Source organism: Moesziomyces antarcticus, assembly GCF_000747765.1.
Source record: "Moesziomyces antarcticus DNA, scaffold: scaffold_v10016, strain JCM 10317, whole genome shotgun sequence".
Classification (NCBI taxonomy): Eukaryota; Fungi; Basidiomycota; class Ustilaginomycetes; order Ustilaginales; family Ustilaginaceae; genus Moesziomyces; species Moesziomyces antarcticus.
The window spans coordinates 34,258-50,180 of record NW_014638994.1 but is presented as its reverse complement, the minus strand read 5'-3'; the positions used below and the strand labels follow the sequence as shown (position 1 = coordinate 50,180).

At 59.6% G+C, this 15,923-nt stretch overlaps 9 protein-coding genes across 9 annotated transcripts; 4 read left to right on the top strand and 5 right to left on the bottom strand.

The window, feature by feature from the left end:
* Nucleotides 1-504: 504 nt before the first annotated feature.
* Nucleotides 505-1,095, bottom strand: PAN0_016c5233 (uncharacterized protein; the record flags this gene model as incomplete). Its single annotated transcript, XM_014799175.1, has 1 exon — nt 505-1,095. The coding sequence occupies one exon, from the start codon at nt 1,093-1,095 to the stop codon at nt 505-507; it is 591 nt and encodes a 196-aa protein (XP_014654661.1).
* Nucleotides 1,096-1,381: 286 nt separating this feature from the next.
* Nucleotides 1,382-1,834, bottom strand: PAN0_016c5232 (uncharacterized protein; the record flags this gene model as incomplete). Its single annotated transcript, XM_014799174.1, has 1 exon — nt 1,382-1,834. One exon carries the CDS (start codon nt 1,832-1,834, stop codon nt 1,382-1,384), a length of 453 nt encoding a protein of 150 aa, XP_014654660.1.
* A 757-nt stretch (nt 1,835-2,591) lies between these two features.
* PAN0_016d5231 (mitochondrial FAD carrier protein) lies at nt 2,592-4,022 on the top strand (the record flags this gene model as incomplete). The annotated part of the gene is made up of 1 exon (XM_014799173.1): nt 2,592-4,022. One exon carries the CDS (start codon nt 2,592-2,594, stop codon nt 4,020-4,022), a length of 1,431 nt encoding a protein of 476 aa, XP_014654659.1.
* A 76-nt stretch (nt 4,023-4,098) lies between these two features.
* PAN0_016c5230 (uncharacterized protein) lies at nt 4,099-4,983 on the bottom strand (the record flags this gene model as incomplete). The annotated part of the gene is made up of 1 exon (XM_014799172.1): nt 4,099-4,983. One exon carries the CDS (start codon nt 4,981-4,983, stop codon nt 4,099-4,101), a length of 885 nt encoding a protein of 294 aa, XP_014654658.1.
* A 703-nt stretch (nt 4,984-5,686) lies between these two features.
* PAN0_016d5229 (catechol dioxygenase protein) lies at nt 5,687-6,619 on the top strand (the record flags this gene model as incomplete). The annotated part of the gene is made up of 1 exon (XM_014799171.1): nt 5,687-6,619. The coding sequence occupies one exon, from the start codon at nt 5,687-5,689 to the stop codon at nt 6,617-6,619; it is 933 nt and encodes a 310-aa protein (XP_014654657.1).
* Nucleotides 6,620-6,804: 185 nt separating this feature from the next.
* Nucleotides 6,805-9,843, bottom strand: PAN0_016c5228 (uncharacterized protein; the record flags this gene model as incomplete). The annotated part of the gene is made up of 1 exon (XM_014799170.1): nt 6,805-9,843. The coding sequence occupies one exon, from the start codon at nt 9,841-9,843 to the stop codon at nt 6,805-6,807; it is 3,039 nt and encodes a 1,012-aa protein (XP_014654656.1).
* Nucleotides 9,844-10,348: 505 nt separating this feature from the next.
* Nucleotides 10,349-11,040, top strand: PAN0_016d5227 (NADH dehydrogenase alpha subcomplex subunit 8; the record flags this gene model as incomplete). The annotated part of the gene is made up of 3 exons (XM_014799169.1): nt 10,349-10,593; nt 10,748-10,880; nt 10,963-11,040. 3 exons carry the CDS (start codon nt 10,349-10,351, stop codon nt 11,038-11,040), a joined length of 456 nt encoding a protein of 151 aa, XP_014654655.1.
* A 280-nt stretch (nt 11,041-11,320) lies between these two features.
* On the bottom strand, nt 11,321-12,656 carry PAN0_016c5226 (3-isopropylmalate dehydrogenase; the record flags this gene model as incomplete). Its single annotated transcript, XM_014799168.1, has 3 exons — nt 11,321-11,698; nt 11,795-12,105; nt 12,158-12,656. The coding sequence occupies 3 exons, from the start codon at nt 12,654-12,656 to the stop codon at nt 11,321-11,323; spliced, it is 1,188 nt and encodes a 395-aa protein (XP_014654654.1).
* A 935-nt stretch (nt 12,657-13,591) lies between these two features.
* Nucleotides 13,592-15,155, top strand: PAN0_016d5225 (succinate-semialdehyde dehydrogenase; the record flags this gene model as incomplete). Its single annotated transcript, XM_014799167.1, has 2 exons — nt 13,592-13,673; nt 13,780-15,155. 2 exons carry the CDS (start codon nt 13,592-13,594, stop codon nt 15,153-15,155), a joined length of 1,458 nt encoding a protein of 485 aa, XP_014654653.1.
* Nucleotides 15,156-15,923: the final 768 nt, after the last annotated feature.

Genomic DNA, 15,923 nt, shown 5'->3' with positions numbered 1-15,923 from the left:
GTTTCAACCTTGGCCGCCGACAGCGTTCGATGCTGCGCTGCGGCTTCGGAAGCTCTGTCCACGCGCGCGTGCTGACATGGCGATAGAATGACTGTGAGTTGCCAGGCAGCGCAACGGTCTGCATGCGCACCATTCGCAGTTGCATGCACTTTGCTCAGACGGCGTGAGCGCGGAGGGCAATGGCCGCCTGGGCAGTTGAGCTGGCCAGCTCGACACGGGCCCCGTCTTCTTCTCACGGACCTTTCGGGCCCGCAGATCACTCAGCATCGACCGTTTGTGTCCGAGCGGAAGCACCTGTCTTCGCCTAATCACAAAGGCGTGGCTCGGCGCGATCGATGTGACAAGCGTGCCCGCCCCGCAAGAAAGGGTCTACGGAATGTCCGACACGCTGGTACAGGCTCGACATCACTCGAAGCGGATCCTTAGCTTTGGCAGCCATGTTTGAACGGAGGAGCGTGAATTTTGATTGCGGGTTCGAGCATGTGAGCGTCCGCAGCTGGCAAGTCACTGCGTGCAGATGCTGGTGGGCAGGCCGCGCCTGTCGGCCCATGTCGCCTTTGCTTTGCAGGCTCGACAAAGGGCTCGTCTTGTCCTTGCCCGTGATCGTCCTTTGCGAGGCGAATGCGTTTGAGGCCAGTACAACGATGCGGATGCGGCCACACCGGCAGCCGCCACTTCGAATGCCAGCTCGCTGAAGGCGCGGACGAGGGCAAGGCGGCTATTCCTGGTAGAGGCGTCGCCGAGCAGCGCCACACTCGGCCGATCCTCCGATCCTCCGAGCCGGGTATCTTGCCCGTGTGCTCGACGCTCCTTCCACCGACGAGGTAGACTCTGTCTCTGCATCAGTTCGAGGTCCGTGCCGCGCCGCGTTCCGTGACTAGCGCTATCTTGTCGGAATGGCCGACTGTCTAACTCGGGCAAATCGGTCGGTGCGGTAGTGAGCGACGTGGTGCAGATCGGTGAGTCGAATGCGAGCAGGTGCAGTACGACAGCCCGGCCGTCCCAGACGAAGTTGGCGTGGCAGGTCGGCGGCGTCGGAAGCAATTGTCTTCGCTTCCGAGCTCCCATGGCGAGTGAAGAGCGCTTGGAGACCATCGAGCCAGAGAGAATGGCGTAGATTGTCTAGAGGACCGGCCGTCGACCGAGCCCCAACACGGACAGCGCTGAGTCAGCTTGGATGCTTCCGGCCTGGCGAGGCGTGCTGATATCGGGTGGATTTTGAAGGATAGTCATCACCGGCATCGCCGAGCCAGTTCGTGTCCCGAGCTGGGCCCGCCTGAACACGCGCTTGTCGTTGCTCTCGATGCGGTTTGTCAATGGCCCTGCCGCGAATGGCGATAGCCGGACGAGCAATCTCGCCCGTTGGGGACATTCGCAGCATCTATGGCCGGCGATCGTATCCGTCGTCCTCGATGTCATTGTATTTGGACGTGCCGAGGCTGCCGCTTGAAGTGGGAGGATAAGCCGAGTGGTGGTCGTATGGTTGGTGCGGGGCGTCGAGGTCGTCGTAGAGGTCGTGCTCGGCGGCGTTGATGTCGAACGCCTCGGCCTCGTCGTCGCGCATTCTGCCATAGGCGCTGCGACTGCCGCCGGAAGCGCCCATTCCGCCTCCGAACGAGGCCGAACCACCGCTGCGATTGCGCGAGAAGAGGCCCCGGATGCGATCAGCGAGCGCCTCGCGGGCGTGATCGCCGAGACACGACGAGAGCGCAAACCAGCCGATCGCCAACGCTACGCCCACCCCGAGGATGATCCATAGCGGTAGCAGCGATGACGACTCGTCGCCAGATGCTCTGCGGCTGAATTGGGCAGGCAGTGCGATACTCGACGCCATAATGAAGAAGCGTTCGAGAGCGATGCTGTAGCTCGTCTGTGGGTCAGTCAGAGAGGATCAATCGTGGTCAAGAGGTCCACTTATGCTGACGTGACTGCTGGCGATTGTATGCACTGACTGCAGTTCGAACGTGCGGGATGGTTGTCTGTGAAGCTGCGAGAAGCTGGCATGAGGGTGCCGGAAGCGGCCTGCTCCCTGAGCAGATGTCAGAACGGTTCGGCATGCCGATCGGACCCTCTGCCACTTGATGAAGCCAGAAAAAGCGAGCTCAAATTTGGGACATGTTAGGCTGCATCTCTAACAACTGTGGCGAAGGAAATGGCGGCATCAGAGACCCTCTTGCGTCGGCAAAGCCGAAATTTCGTGAGGATGAGTCGGGTCCACCGAACGGATGGTGGAATCTTCGCAAGGTTTTCCACGCTCAGCGCAGCGCGCTCTTCGGATTTGATCAGACCCTCTCCTCTCCACATAACGATAACGATTCTGCCGGCTCGCTCCGTTGCCTCCGGCCATCCAACCGTCCAACGTAACCTCCGACGCCTTCGGCACGACCATCCACTCTCTCTATCTCCAGGCACAGACGTTCGCGCTCACACACAGAGCGGAGACAGCTCGGTGGCCGCCGACACCCTTTCGACTCCAGACTGAATCTCCGACCTCACATCGACATGACAAGGCGCTGATCTAGACGTTTCATACGGCTTGTCCCTTTTCGCATCGCTCGTTACAACTGTGAAGATACAACCTAGCTGCAAGGATGTCGGACACCCGGTCCGTCGAAGCAGGCCCGTCAAGGTCCAGGCTCACACAGCCGAGCGGTAGCAGCCAGATCAAAGCTGCGGGTAGTGATGTGGCAAATGGTGGCCGCAACGTTCAGGCTGCTCCCAACTCGACCGCATCCTCATCCGGAGCGACTACATCCTTCTTTCCAACACCTGCGCTTGATCATGCATTTGCCGGCATCGCAGCAGGCGCTGTGGCGACCATCTGCATGAACCCGCTCGATCTGATCAAGACGAAATACCAGGTGGACACCTCTCGTCCGCGCCCGCTCGGATTCCGACCCCGTGCTGGTGCACCGCTTTATTCCCAAGCGGCATCTTTGGCCGCTGATCGATCGGCTATCCCGAATGCCAACCTGTCATTGGCGGCGGAACTCAAGGGCAAAGCCCGCGCCAGCGACCTCGGCTCGACTGCACAAAATCAGATGGCACGCGCCGCGCCCCGTCACGGATGGAGATACTATGCGCTGGGCGGCCAGGTTGGCAACGACATGATCGGCGCGCTCAACGACATTGTCAAAGCTGATGGCTGGAAGGGGCTGTACCGCGGGCTCAGTCCCAACGTAGCTGGCAACTCGGCGTCGTGGGGGCTGTACTTTCTGTGGTACACCATGATCAAGGAGCGCATGTCGGCGAGCAATCGCGACGTGGAACTCAGCACAGGCGAAGTCAAGAAACTTTCGGCAGGTCAGCATCTCTTGGCGGCGTCCGAGAGTGGAGCGATCACGGCGCTCATGACGAATCCGATCTGGGTGGTCAAGACGCGCATGTTCACCACGCCCCAATCGACTACCGCTGCCGCATCGACGGCAGCAGGCGCCGGCACAGCAGCTGCACGTGCGCCACCCGAAGTGTACCGCGGGCTTTGGCACGGGCTTGTGTCGATCTACCGCACCGAAGGCTTGCGCGGATGGTACAAGGGTGCAGGGCTGGCGCTCTTTGGCGTCTCGAACGGCGCGATCCAGTTCATGGCGTACGAGGAGCTGAAGAAGTGGCGCACCTCGGTTGCGGCTCGCAAGCAGCAGCGCAGCGAAGGCCATACACGGCCTGTGGATACGAGCATGATCAAGCTCTCGAATGCAGAGTACATTGTCATGTCGGGCGTGTCCAAGGTGGCGGCCATCCTGCTGACGTATCCGTACCAGGTGGTGCGGTCGCGCATCCAGAACCATGCCACATCGCACATCTATCCGAACATCAGGACGTGCATCCGGCTCACGTACTCGCACGAGGGCGTACGCGCCTTCTACAAGGGACTGGTGCCCAACTTGGTGCGCATTCTACCGGGCACGTGCGTCACCTTTGTGGTGTATGAAAACGTCTCGTGGGCGCTCAAGGGTCTGGCGAGGAGGAGGATGCAAAAGCAACAACTGCAGGTCGCATCGGACACAGACGTTTCGCTCTAGCCACGGACACCAGCGCCGAATACGCCAAATGCAATAGAGATTTGATCTGGACTTCGCCCCACTGGCGCAGGGGGGATTACAGCTTGTGGCCGGGGGAACGGAAAGGAGCGAGGTCGATCTCGGTGGTGCAGATGAGGGCGGTATCCTTGATGGCCGAGAGGCGGTAGTGTTGGTTGATATGCTGGTATTCCGGGTCGATGGACATGTCGATGAAATGATTGATGGACGGATAGTGTACGAGGGTGCACTCGTTCCACCAATCGTCTTTGCTTCGCTGCGGCTGACCCCTCGAGTCGGCAAGGCCTTGGGAGAGTGGGCTGATGACGACGCCTACAAGCTTGGCATTGCCGCCGCGTCTGCCGGCGACGGTGGCGAATCGACGACCGTATTCGTGGTACGACTCTACAGCTCCGGGTGCGGTGTGGAAGTGGAGGAGGTTGAGCATGGAGACTGCGCCGTGGTGCTTGACGTTGTGGTAGAGGTGGCGAGCGAGGTCGAGGAGGGCGGGCGAGAGGCTGAGGTCCTGTCCGTCGCTTCGGGCATCGCGTGAGAAAGATGGTGGCGGAATGACATCGTTGTTGTGGTCAAGTTTGACCTCGAGCAAAGGAGGTGGCGGCTGCACATCGCGCAGCTTTGACGAGATGGTGTGGTAGTTGGTGACGATTTTGGACGGGATACCGGCCACGACCGAGTAGTGCGCTCGGACGTCATGCTCGAGATGTGTCGGCAGCACATGCGCGTTGGAGCCGCTGGCGACAAGCAGCAGCGTCCAAGGTGTCGCATTGAGCAGCGTCGTGTCGATGCGCGTCGGACGGATGATGGGCGACTGCACCCGGCTCACCGTCACAACGCCAAAGTTGGCATCGTCCGGCTGCCCGCCAAACAGGCGATAGAGGAAGGAATCGATACCCGACGAGGAAGCGTCATTGAGACGCACAAGATGCAATGCACAGACTGGCATGGTGTGATGAGCTGTTGACGGCGAGGCAGGGATGGTGAAAGACGTAAGATGTCCCGCAACGTGATGAGGCGCCTGCGGTTAAGTTAGCTAGAATAATGCCGTGGGGAAGTGTGTAGCCGGAACGGCAATCACTCGGCCAAGTGGAAGCCGGCCATCCCCGATTGCGATTCAGCCTTGCCTCCCGATGCAGACCAAGGAGCTGAAAGCGTTGTTGCTATCTAACGTCGGATGCCTCATTGGCGGGTGAGCAAGCGGGCTGCCGGACCAGATCCGAAGCGCGCGGTGGGTCCATGCGGAGGCTGTGAGGCACCCAGCACAGAGTGACCGCTGCACGGCTGCACGGCTGCACGGCCGGACTTTGTCCGAGGCCTCGGATTTTGGCCTTCCCCGCACGGATTTTTTGGAGCACACAGACCATCACGCCGACGCTTCCGCAACTTCCGAGGACCCTGTGGTCGAGCGGCCTCAAAGCCTGTTTCGCCTCTCGGCAGGGTAGGGCCAGGGTGAGGGCCAGGGTGTAGCGGCCCACCACATCACAGGGCCTACATATACCCGCTCTGTCCACTGCATCGTTTCCCGCAGCACCCGCACTTCTGTCCTCACCTCTTCAGCCACGACTACACCACTCGGCATCGGAATCCACCACCACTCGCCAAGCTCCCACACACTTTTCTATACCCGCCCGACACCGACCAGACACAAGATGGCGGCAACCAACGGACATGCCAACGGATCTCTCGATCCCTACACCAAGACGTGCCAGGATGTTTCTGGACCCAATGCCAATCCGCGCGCCAAGTTCGTGCTCGACAGCCTCATGAAGCACCTCCATGCCTTTGCGCGCGAGGTCCATCTCACCAATGAAGAATGGCTCGGCGCCTGCGACCTGCTCATCCGCTCCGGCCAGATGTCCGACGACCGCCGAAACGAGCTCATCCTCATCTCAGACGTCCTCGGCCTCGAATCCCTGGTAGACAGCATGGCCTACGAGCGCGCACAGGCCTCGTCCTCCTCCAACAAGTCTACCCCGGATGTCGAGGCCACCCAGAGCGCCATCTTGGGTCCCTTCTTCCGTTCCGGCGCACCCAAGTACGACGCCGGTGCAGACGTCGTCCTCGACCATTCCATCAAGAGCAAGGAGGGCAAGACCGGCGAGACTTGCTACATGCACGGCACCGTCACCGATGCCGCCACAGGCAAGCCCGTCGTAGGCGCCGTCATCGACGTCTGGCACACCGGCCCCAACGGCCTCTACGAACAGCAGGACCCGGATCAGCCCGACTTCAACTACCGCGGCAAGTTCACCACAGACGACAACGGACAGTATGCGCTGCGCTGCCTCAGACCCACCGCCTACCCCATCCCCTACGACGGCGGCGCAGGCGACATCCTCAAGCTCCTCGACAGGAGCCCCATGCGTCCCGCCCACATCCACCTCCTCATCGAGGCCAACGGCTACAAGCAGCTCGTCACCCAGATCTTCGACTCAAAGTGCGACTACATTGGTGCAGACGCCGTCTTTGCCGACAAGAGCGCACTCACCGTCGACTTTGCCCAGCCCACCGCTCCCGAGGCAAAGAAATTCGGCACGCACACCGAGGTCACTTACGACATTCGTCTCGTTGCCGACAATTAAAAAGCTCAAAATGACTCGCCCCACTCTGTACTCGTACTCGATCTATCACAAATCATAGTCCACTTCACGCCACCTCATGTGTGCAGTCCCGGTTGAGGTCTGAGTGCGGCTTCAAGGGTGCGTTTCGATTCAACATTCGAGAGCGAATCCCAGACGGGGCTGGCATCGACATCGCCACTGCGGTCTCAGGAAGAAGCGCCGCGCACCCAGCGCTGCAACTCCTGTTCGACGTGGCGCGACCGCCGTTGCGTGCGCTGTGAACCGCGAGCACCGTAGCGCCCCTCGTTGTCACCCTCGCCATACGCTTGCTCCTCGAACTCTTCCGAGTCGCCTTCCCCCTCGAGCTCGAGGTAGTCGTCCTTCGAAAGTAGCAGGTGATTTCCCGCCAGTCCACCACGCATCTTACGTACAGGCGCAGAGGGCCTGGCGTCCGACTCCTCGAATACCGACATCGCAGAGAGCAACTTGCGCACGCCTTTCCACGTTTCTACGTCCGCCTTGGGGGCAAACGAGTGGTTGGACGTATCGAGCGCCAGCGCCGTCACCTTGCCCAGGTTGGTCAGCAAGCCCAGCCTGCGCGCTGCAATCGCGTTCGCTTGTGTCTCGCCATCGGCCGCCATGGCTTTCATCTTGTGTTGCAGCTTCTGTGTGGCTCGGACAAGCTCCTCCAAGCCAAACTTCTCTTCGAGAAGCGTGAGAGCTTCTCGCGCGATCAAGCCGCCCTGGTCCGCGTGCTTGGCCGCGCAGACATGCGCAATGTTGAGGAAGAACGCCACCATCGCATTGAGGTGGATGCGAGCCATCCACTCGGGCGACCTTTCCGGCGCCTCGGACTGTCTTCGGCTTGCAGGATCGCCGCGGCCATCTGTGCCAAACTTGGATCCTGCCTCCTGACTCTTGTTTCGCACAGAACCGCCAACGGCCTTCCTGGCGCTGTATTCGACCAGGAGCGTCTTGGCTTCAGTCCAAGGATCGTAGCTAGGCTTGCTCGCATCCGAAGCGACGTCAGCGTTCGCTTCTTGGGCGGCAGCCTCGTTCACAATCGTGGCTGTTAGTCCCGCAGGTCGCTTCTGCGTTGCCACCATAATTGCGCGCATGACCCGCACGTACGAGAGGTCGGCCGGTTCCCAGTCTTGCACTTCCTCCTCGGGGATGTCTGAAGGGCGCGCGCGGCGGTCGCCGGATCGAAGCTTACGTCTGGATGGCTCTGCCTGTTGTGCGGCGGCTCGCTTCATGCTTCGGAGGATCACGCGCGCACCGACCGGGTCGCCAGCGTCTCCAAGGATCCACAGAAGGCTGAGCGCGTTGGAAGCTTGGAGCACGTCGCCAAAGACGGGTTTGTCGACCGTTGCATCGAGCAGAGCATCGCGTTGCTCCGAGCCGCCATGATCTTCGCTATGTGCCCTCGCCCAAAAGTAGTTGAACAGCGCCACGAAGTGTTGCCAGGGCTGCGCGACGGCCAAACCGCGCAACACGCTTCCGGCGGTCCTCCCGTCTGTCAATTCGGCGAAGGCTCGGTCAGAGCCTTGCTCGATGTCATCACGCGACAGCAGGTACCGATCGGGCCCAAAAGAGTCTGAGAAGCTGCTGGACTGAGGGTCCCTGACAATACCGTCCGCGGTTGATTCAAGGTCGAGGCCGTAGACCCTGGCCAGGATGGAGAGGCCGAGGCGCATGTTCGACTTGGCATCGGCCTCCGACGAGTTTGACGTGCGGATGAAGAAGTCCGACACAAGTCGATCATCGGGCCTGAACCTGAATTCGCTCGTTCCCGAGGCTGCTTCGGAGACTTCTGCCGCATCCGCCTTGCTTCGGGAGCGTCGTGGTGGGTCGGCTTGAGATGTGTGCATGGATGCTTGTTGACGCTCAATTTCCATAAGCTGAAGACTGAGCGTCCAGATCCGCTTGAAGACCGCTTGATGCTCCCGATCCCTGGTGTCCCTGTGAAGAATCAGAATAGGCGTGAAGGTGCTGACGTGACCAAGAGGCAAGCAGTCTGAAAGCTTGCGGTTGGCCAGCTCAAGCTTGTCCTGCGACGATGCGTCCGGTGCCAGACCTCTAGCCAGCTTGTCGATCAGGGCTGACGGGAAGAGTCGATCCAAGATCTTGATCTGGTCCTGGCTGCGACCAATGCAGCGCAGGAAGTTTAGGTAAGTGTTGATGGCGTTCGTCAGCAAGCGTGGGAACTGCCGGGCTTCGTGTACACTGGACTGCTGCGACACGAGGTTTCGACGGGCCTGGTCAGAGAGCTTGTGGAAGCTGTCTACGTCGATCGTGAGGATGGATTTGAAAGGAGAAGCGCCGCTGCCACGCTGGAAGTACTGGGGGAAAGCTTGCTGCCAGAGCTTTTCGAGGTCCTCGAATGCTTGCTCGGCGCGCTGTGTCAGATTTTGGAGGGATGTCTCCTCCGCGATGTTATCGCCGGCAGCCGATGAGAGTTGATGGCGCGGGAGCACGCGCGAGACGCCTTGAATGACGATCGTATAGGTGGAGGCACTGGGAAAGATGCCGTCCTTCTTCATCTGGTTGACAAGCTTCATGGCACGCTCGACCTTGCCAGCCTTGAAACAGAGGCGTATCGCTGCGTTGTAAGGCGCCTTGATGCGAGATGCGGATTTCCAAGCGTTGTCTGGATCGATGAGCACGTCTTTGGACTTGACCATGACACGAAGCGCTCTCATCTCGTTGTCGAAATGCTCCAAGGCCGCGTTGACGTCGGTTCCAAATCGAGCGGCTTCTCCGATGGCTCGATCAGCGGCAGCAAGATAGTCGAGTAGCTTCTTGGCTCTAAGGCGAAAGCCGAGCTGTGTCGAGCGCTCGCCGTCATCCGACCGCCGTGGCCGGTCTGAACGAGCTACTGCACCAGCGTACCTGCCGCCAGATTGCTTGACATCGCTTCCTGGTTCACGTTTCTTGCTGCCAGGATGCTCAATAAAGCTTCTTGGTTCCCGTTCCTGGTGGCCTTTGGGAGAGTCGGAAAACTTGTCAGGGGCACTTTCGCTCCACTTGTTGGGTTTACCAAGCCTTCTCAAGACAGCCTTGAGATTGTGCGCGGAGCTGACCGTCGCAATCTTCGATCGGGACCGAGGCTGCGCTGCTCGAGCGGGCGATTGAGTGCAGAAGGAGTGCGTGAAGGCTGCCGGTGCGAGGAAGGCGGGTGGTAGCGTGGGTGTGCTAACCACGGCACCTGTGCTTACCCCATTGGCTCGAGCCAAGCGGTACATGGGTCGCGGCAGCCCAGCCACCTTGCGACTGCACGCCATGACTTTGTTGCTCGGATCTGGAAGAGAGCGGACGTTCTCAGAGGTCGATGCGTGATCGAGGACGTGATGGACTTGGTGGAGCCGAGGAGTGTCCGACCTCGTCTGCAGAGAGAAGACTCCACTCGGATTTTTCTCACGCCGCCCATGCACGAGGAAAAGAAGAAAGGGTCCAGGAAAAAGTCAACTTTGCTAGTGTTAGACCTCCTTATCCCACAGACCTGAATTTCGGATCCGAATTGGCGCTGCGCTGATTGGCCCGTGATCGGAATCTTGAATGGAGAGCTTCGCGTGATGTTCATGCTGCTCTGCTCCTTTCCGCATCCCACCTTCTATCCTGGCCACCGCATCTCTCTTCCGTCGAATTGCTCAGCTCAGTCTCGCCTACCCGCGCTCGTGGAGATTGACAACTGCTCGACCGACTCTTTCGCAGCTCTCGACCAACTTCAGTCGGCCAAAAACTTCCAAAATGGCCACACACCGCGATGCCAAGTTCCCAGGGAAGCCCTACATCGACCCGGCTCCCATGCCGGCGAGCCAGCCACACATCGACGAGCTCGGTGTGACCTCGGCACCGCTCAAGTCCGCCAGCTTCTTCATCGGCTCGCACTGCAAGGATGTCAACGAGGACTTTATGCTGTGCAAAAACGAGAACCGTGACCCTGCACACTGCCTCAAGGAGGGCCGTCGCGTGACCCGATGTGCGCGTGATCTGTAAGTATACCACGCCGGCTATGCCTGCCGTGGTCGAGCTCTGTCTCGCGCCGCGCTTAGGCTTCGAGCGAACTTGTGCAAAGAGCAAGGTGGAGGCCGATCGCTGACCTGCCTCTTTGTCTCGAACGCGATACCCTCCTTTGGACCCGCAAAGCATCAAGAAGCTCAGCGATAGCTGCGGAAAGGAGTGGGAGGCCCACTACCAATGTCTGGAGCAGCACAACCAGGAGTTCTACAGGTGCAGGAAGCCAGAAAAGACGCTCAACCAGTGTGTCTTCGACAAGCTCGTACGTAGTCCCATCATCCTCGCCTATGCTTTGGACCTAAGCTTGACTGTATGCTGACCCGCTGCGCTAATCACCACTACAGAAATTGGCCAAGAACATTCCGGGATCACCAGAAGGACAGGCGCAGGTCCACGAGAAGAAGAACCCCGTCTTTGGATGAGCGCGTATTGGGTTCGGCCGACCATCCTGATCTAGACACCAGCTCTGCACCTTTTCGCTCCATCACGCAATCGACTTGTACCATTCTTCAGCTGCTTCCAGCTCTTGCCCTTTCCGCACGTCGGAAAGGCTCAAATCGCCGCGGGAATCATCGAGGCGCGCCGAGGCAGGACATCTCAGATGTCAGCATCTCGGAAAGCACTCTTGACACGGATGTCAATCGTCGTACAGCTTTGGCACGCGATTCATTGTACTTCTGACGACAAAGAGAAGATAGGCTGCTAGGCCGACGACAAGGATTCTTGGATCCATTGTCGCATCTGGCTGCCCGCCTGTTGGGTGGAAAGGGTGCCACCAACGTCACGCGTGCACTGACCTGTCTCGAGGCTGCGCTTGATGACGGCATCGATGGCGTCGGCCATCTCGGGAAGGCCGAGCGACCAGCGACACATGAGGCCAAACGACTCAAACATACCGATCGGATTCGCAATGCCCTTTCCGGCAATGTCGGGTGCCGATCCCGAGACGGGTTGGTAGACGCCGACCGGCAACCTGCCCGAGGATGAAAGCCTGGGTGGAGCATCGATCTCGGCCGAACCCAGCAGGCCGAGTGAGCCGGGAATGACCGACGCCAAGTCGCTGAGGATGTCTCCGAACAGCTAGAGCAGGAGGAGAACCATGAATAAGGCAAAGAGATGAGAGCGTCAGTGAGTCATCGAACACAGCGACAGCGGATGATGGTGTGAGGCACTCACGTTCTCGGTGAGCACGACTCCGTTGAGCTTGCGGGGATCACGAGCCAGCACCATGGCGGCGGAATCGACGAGGTGATGGCTCAACTTGGGAACGAGCTGCGGGAACTCATCGCGAATGGTTTCGGTCACCACCTGGCGCCAAAGGCGCGAGGTAGCCATGACGTTGGCCTTATCGACCGAGATGATGGGCAAGGGATCTTCGCCGTTGGCAAGCGACAAGGCGGCTGCCACCCTCGTGAGGCGCGCCACCTCTTCGCGCGTATACTCACAAAGGTCAGAAGCTATGGCGATCGATGAAGCGTGGTTGTCAGCTGCATGCGCCATGGGGTGCAGATTGGAGCAGATGATAAAATGGGAACGTACCTTTTAGCGCCTGCGAGTCGGGCTCTTGCTTGCGGCCAAAGTAGATGCCGCCGGCGTTCTCGCGCAAGGTGATGATGTTGACGCCTCTGACAACGTCATCCTTGAGCGAGCTGAGCTGGAGCTGGCGCTCTGCGACGATCCTAGCCGGCCGGACATTGGCGTAGAGGCTAAGATGTTTGCGCATGCGCAGGATGCCTGTCTCGGGTCGACGGCTCGAGTCGCCCACGTCCCACTTTGGTCCGCCGACACTGCCGAGCAGAACAGCATGACACGTCGATGCTTCAGCTAGCGTGCTATCTTGGATGGGGCAATCGTGAGTGTCCAAGCAAGAGCCGCCGATGAGACGCTCTACGGTCTCGATCGCGACCGAATAGCGAGATTGAACGAGTTGGAACAGTGGCAGGACCTCTGCCATGATTTCGGGGCCGATGTGATCGCCTTGGAGCACCAGGATCTTGAACGCCTTGGCGGCTCCTGGCTGAGGTTGGCTAGCAGACATCTTGACGCGATTTGAGTCGAAGGTTGGTGATGCGCGATGAACAAGAGGAATTGGCCTCGCTTTCAATGGTCCAAGTTCTTGCTGACTGGCGGAGATGGAGCGGGCGAAGGTCTAACGCAGGGTGGACCCTTGTGCGAGCGGGATTGGTGCCTTCCTGCCAGGCACACATGGGCGCGATGTCGGAATTAGGACGCCGTTTTCCCCCGCGTGCCAGGAACAAGTGCGGGGCGAGTCCTAATCCCGAAGAATAATAGAAAGGATGCTCAGAAGCTCACCTGCTACAGCGCCCTAACCCGCCGGACAGCGTAGCTTGCGACCCGTTCGAAGGGCGCATGACAGAACAATGCTCGCCTAGAAAGCCAGGGCCGCAGTGGCCTAACTGCTGTGTTGAACGCAGCGCACAGCGATCCCCTACACCAGTCTGACATAGACCGCCGAGCGATACGCGGATTTGGATCCGTGCAAATCGCCGAAATCGCAACGGTGGGCGCTGCCAAGCGGTCAGAGTTGTCGCTCGCCTCTCATCTTCGAGCCGCCCATGACTTCGCCCTTCGATCGTCTCTGACAGCTGGCCACTTCCCCAAAGCTCTCGCCCACAGCTTCCAGCTAGGCCTGTCATCCACGCTCTCCGTCGCCGATTGCAAGCGTTATTCGACTCGCGGCCGCTTCAATACTTAACAGCAGAAAAAAGCAACCGACTCCTTCTGGCTCGCCCGCTCCATCCGCGCCTGTTCTTCCTCTTCCTCCATCCAACCGCTCACTCCATCGGCTCAACGACCCGCGATCGAGACAACCGGACTCAGATTTAAGCATACTCACCAGTTCCGACTGCAAACCTTGTTCCCACCCGCTTGCTGCTAAACAACCTTGGCGACGACACTGCATCGACGCTGCATAGAAGCCAAACGGAAGCGATGAACACCAGGCTCAAAGACATGTCCTTGCTGGACGCCGCCGACTTCCTCAAGGGTCCCGAGTCGCTCGAGACTTCGGACAACGAGTCCTTTGATGTCATGGGTGAGTCTGCCACTTCCGACCGCGCGCCGGCGCCAATCACATTCCCGTCTATTGAGACGCTGCAGCTGACAACGCGGCACTCTCGCCTCTATGCTTATCTTTGCAGATCCGGGCTCGGGAATGCCGATCTGCAGCATGAGGGCATCCAATCTCAAGGACGTGGACCGTGCGATTCAGGCAGCCAGCGATGCCTTCGCCTCGTATTCGGCACTTCCAGCCAGAGAGCGGGCCACGCTGCTGCTCAACTTTGATCGGCTCGTCCGAGACAACCTCGAGGATCTCGCATGGATCCTCGTCTACGAGACGGGAAAGCCGCTCGAGGAGGCGCGCGCCGAAGTGCAATATGCGCTCACCTTCAGCTGGTGGTTCGTCGGAGAGACCGAGCGCGTGCAGGGTCAGGTGGTCAAGAGCGCCACCAACCCTTCGCTCCGCTTCCTCACCGTGCTTCAGCCCGTCGGACCGGTCGCCATCCTCACGCCGTGGAACTTTCCTGTGGCGCTCTTCATCCGCAAGGCCGTCAGCGCGCTCGCTGCAGGCTGCACCATCGTCGCAAAGCCTTCGCCAGAGACGCCGCTCTCTACACTCGCCGTTGCCAACCTTCTGCACCGCGCCGGCTTTCCCTCGGGCTCGGTCAACATCGTCCTGGCATCCTACCGCAACACGCCTGCCATAGGACAGGCGCTGTGCACCGACCCTCGCATCAAGAAGCTCTCCTTCACCGGAAGCACCCGCGTCGGCCGTCTGCTCATGCAGCAGTGCGCACCCTCGCTCAAGAAGCTGACGCTCGAGCTCGGCGGCCTAGGCGCCTACCTCGTGTTTGAAGACGCCGATGTGGATGCTGCCGCTGCTGCCCTCGTAGCCAACAAGCTGAGGCACGCCGGTCAGACATGCATCTCGGCGCAGCGTGCCTTCGTGCACGAGTCGGTCGTGGACCGCGTGCTCAAGTGCATCGCCCAAAAGCTTGACCAGGTCCAGCTCGGCCACGGCTCCCAAAGCACCACCACCCTCGGCCCGCTCCAGACCGAACGCAGCCAGCAAAAGGCACGCGAACACATCCAAGACGCCAGAGCCAAAGGCGCGACCATCTACACATCGACCGCCGCCGTCCCCAGCGCAGGCTATTTCGTAGCGCCTACCCTCATTGCCGGATGCACAAAGGACATGCTCGTCTTCCAGGAAGAGTCGTTCGGACCTTTGATCAACGTCGCCACCTTCCGAACCGAACAAGAAGCTATCGAGCTTGCCAACGACACCGACATGGGACTCACCTCGTACGTCTTTACCAAGGATTCCGCGCGACTGTGGCGCATGTTTGAACAGCTCAAGGCGGGCAACGTCGGCCTCAACGTTGGTGGTAGCACCACCGCCGCCGAGATCCCCTTTGGCGGCGTCGACCAGTCGGGATTCGGTAAGGAGGCCGGTATTGGTGCGGGTCTCAAAGAGTACATGATCGAAAAATCAGCAACCATGTCGATAGCCTAGAGCCAGTCTCTCTCCCCTTCCCTCCCCAACCGTCCACCCTCACACTTCATCGCTGGAATCATGGAAATCTCTCCTTTCGTGCTGCGGCCTGCTCGCACTTGGAATCACCACCCACTCATTTTGATGTTACTGCAGGGTCGGCTAACTGTGCTCCGATCATACACCCAACACGCCTCCGAGGTCGAAGCCCGCCCATGCATCAGTGCATTGTCGCCGTCGACAATGGCTCCGGCCACCAGGGAGCGCCTTTGCGGAAGTGTCACTGTGCTGAATGAACTAACTTAGCTCGAGGTCGTGGCGATAGATGCTTAATCTTATAACGCAACCGTGCGAGGCGCTTGCGGCGACAAAGATGACGGACGGCAACGCGCGGTGGCGGCGGGACGCGTGCCGAGAGGTCATGAGGTATTCCCACGCTTAGCTCAATACCGAGCATGACCGAGTCGCCGAGGTCTACGCCGTCCCGCACCTCCTCTTCAGAGTTCCCTTTCTACAGCACGCTCCTGGCATGGTCAACCTTGAATTGAGGCGCAAAAGCGAGCGTCGCTCGGTGGTACAATACCATCCCACACACAGCAGACCTTCCCGACCTTTCGTACGTAGCGACCTTAAGGTTGCCACACACGACGATACTTTGATGTATGAGATAAGTTCTTCGTCTGAAGCTGTCTAAGGACTGCTGACATTTCGGTTGGCGATCGGTGGCGGTAAGCAAAGATCAGGCGGTAGTGAAACTGTAGAGTGACTTGGATCATCGTCTTGGATTGC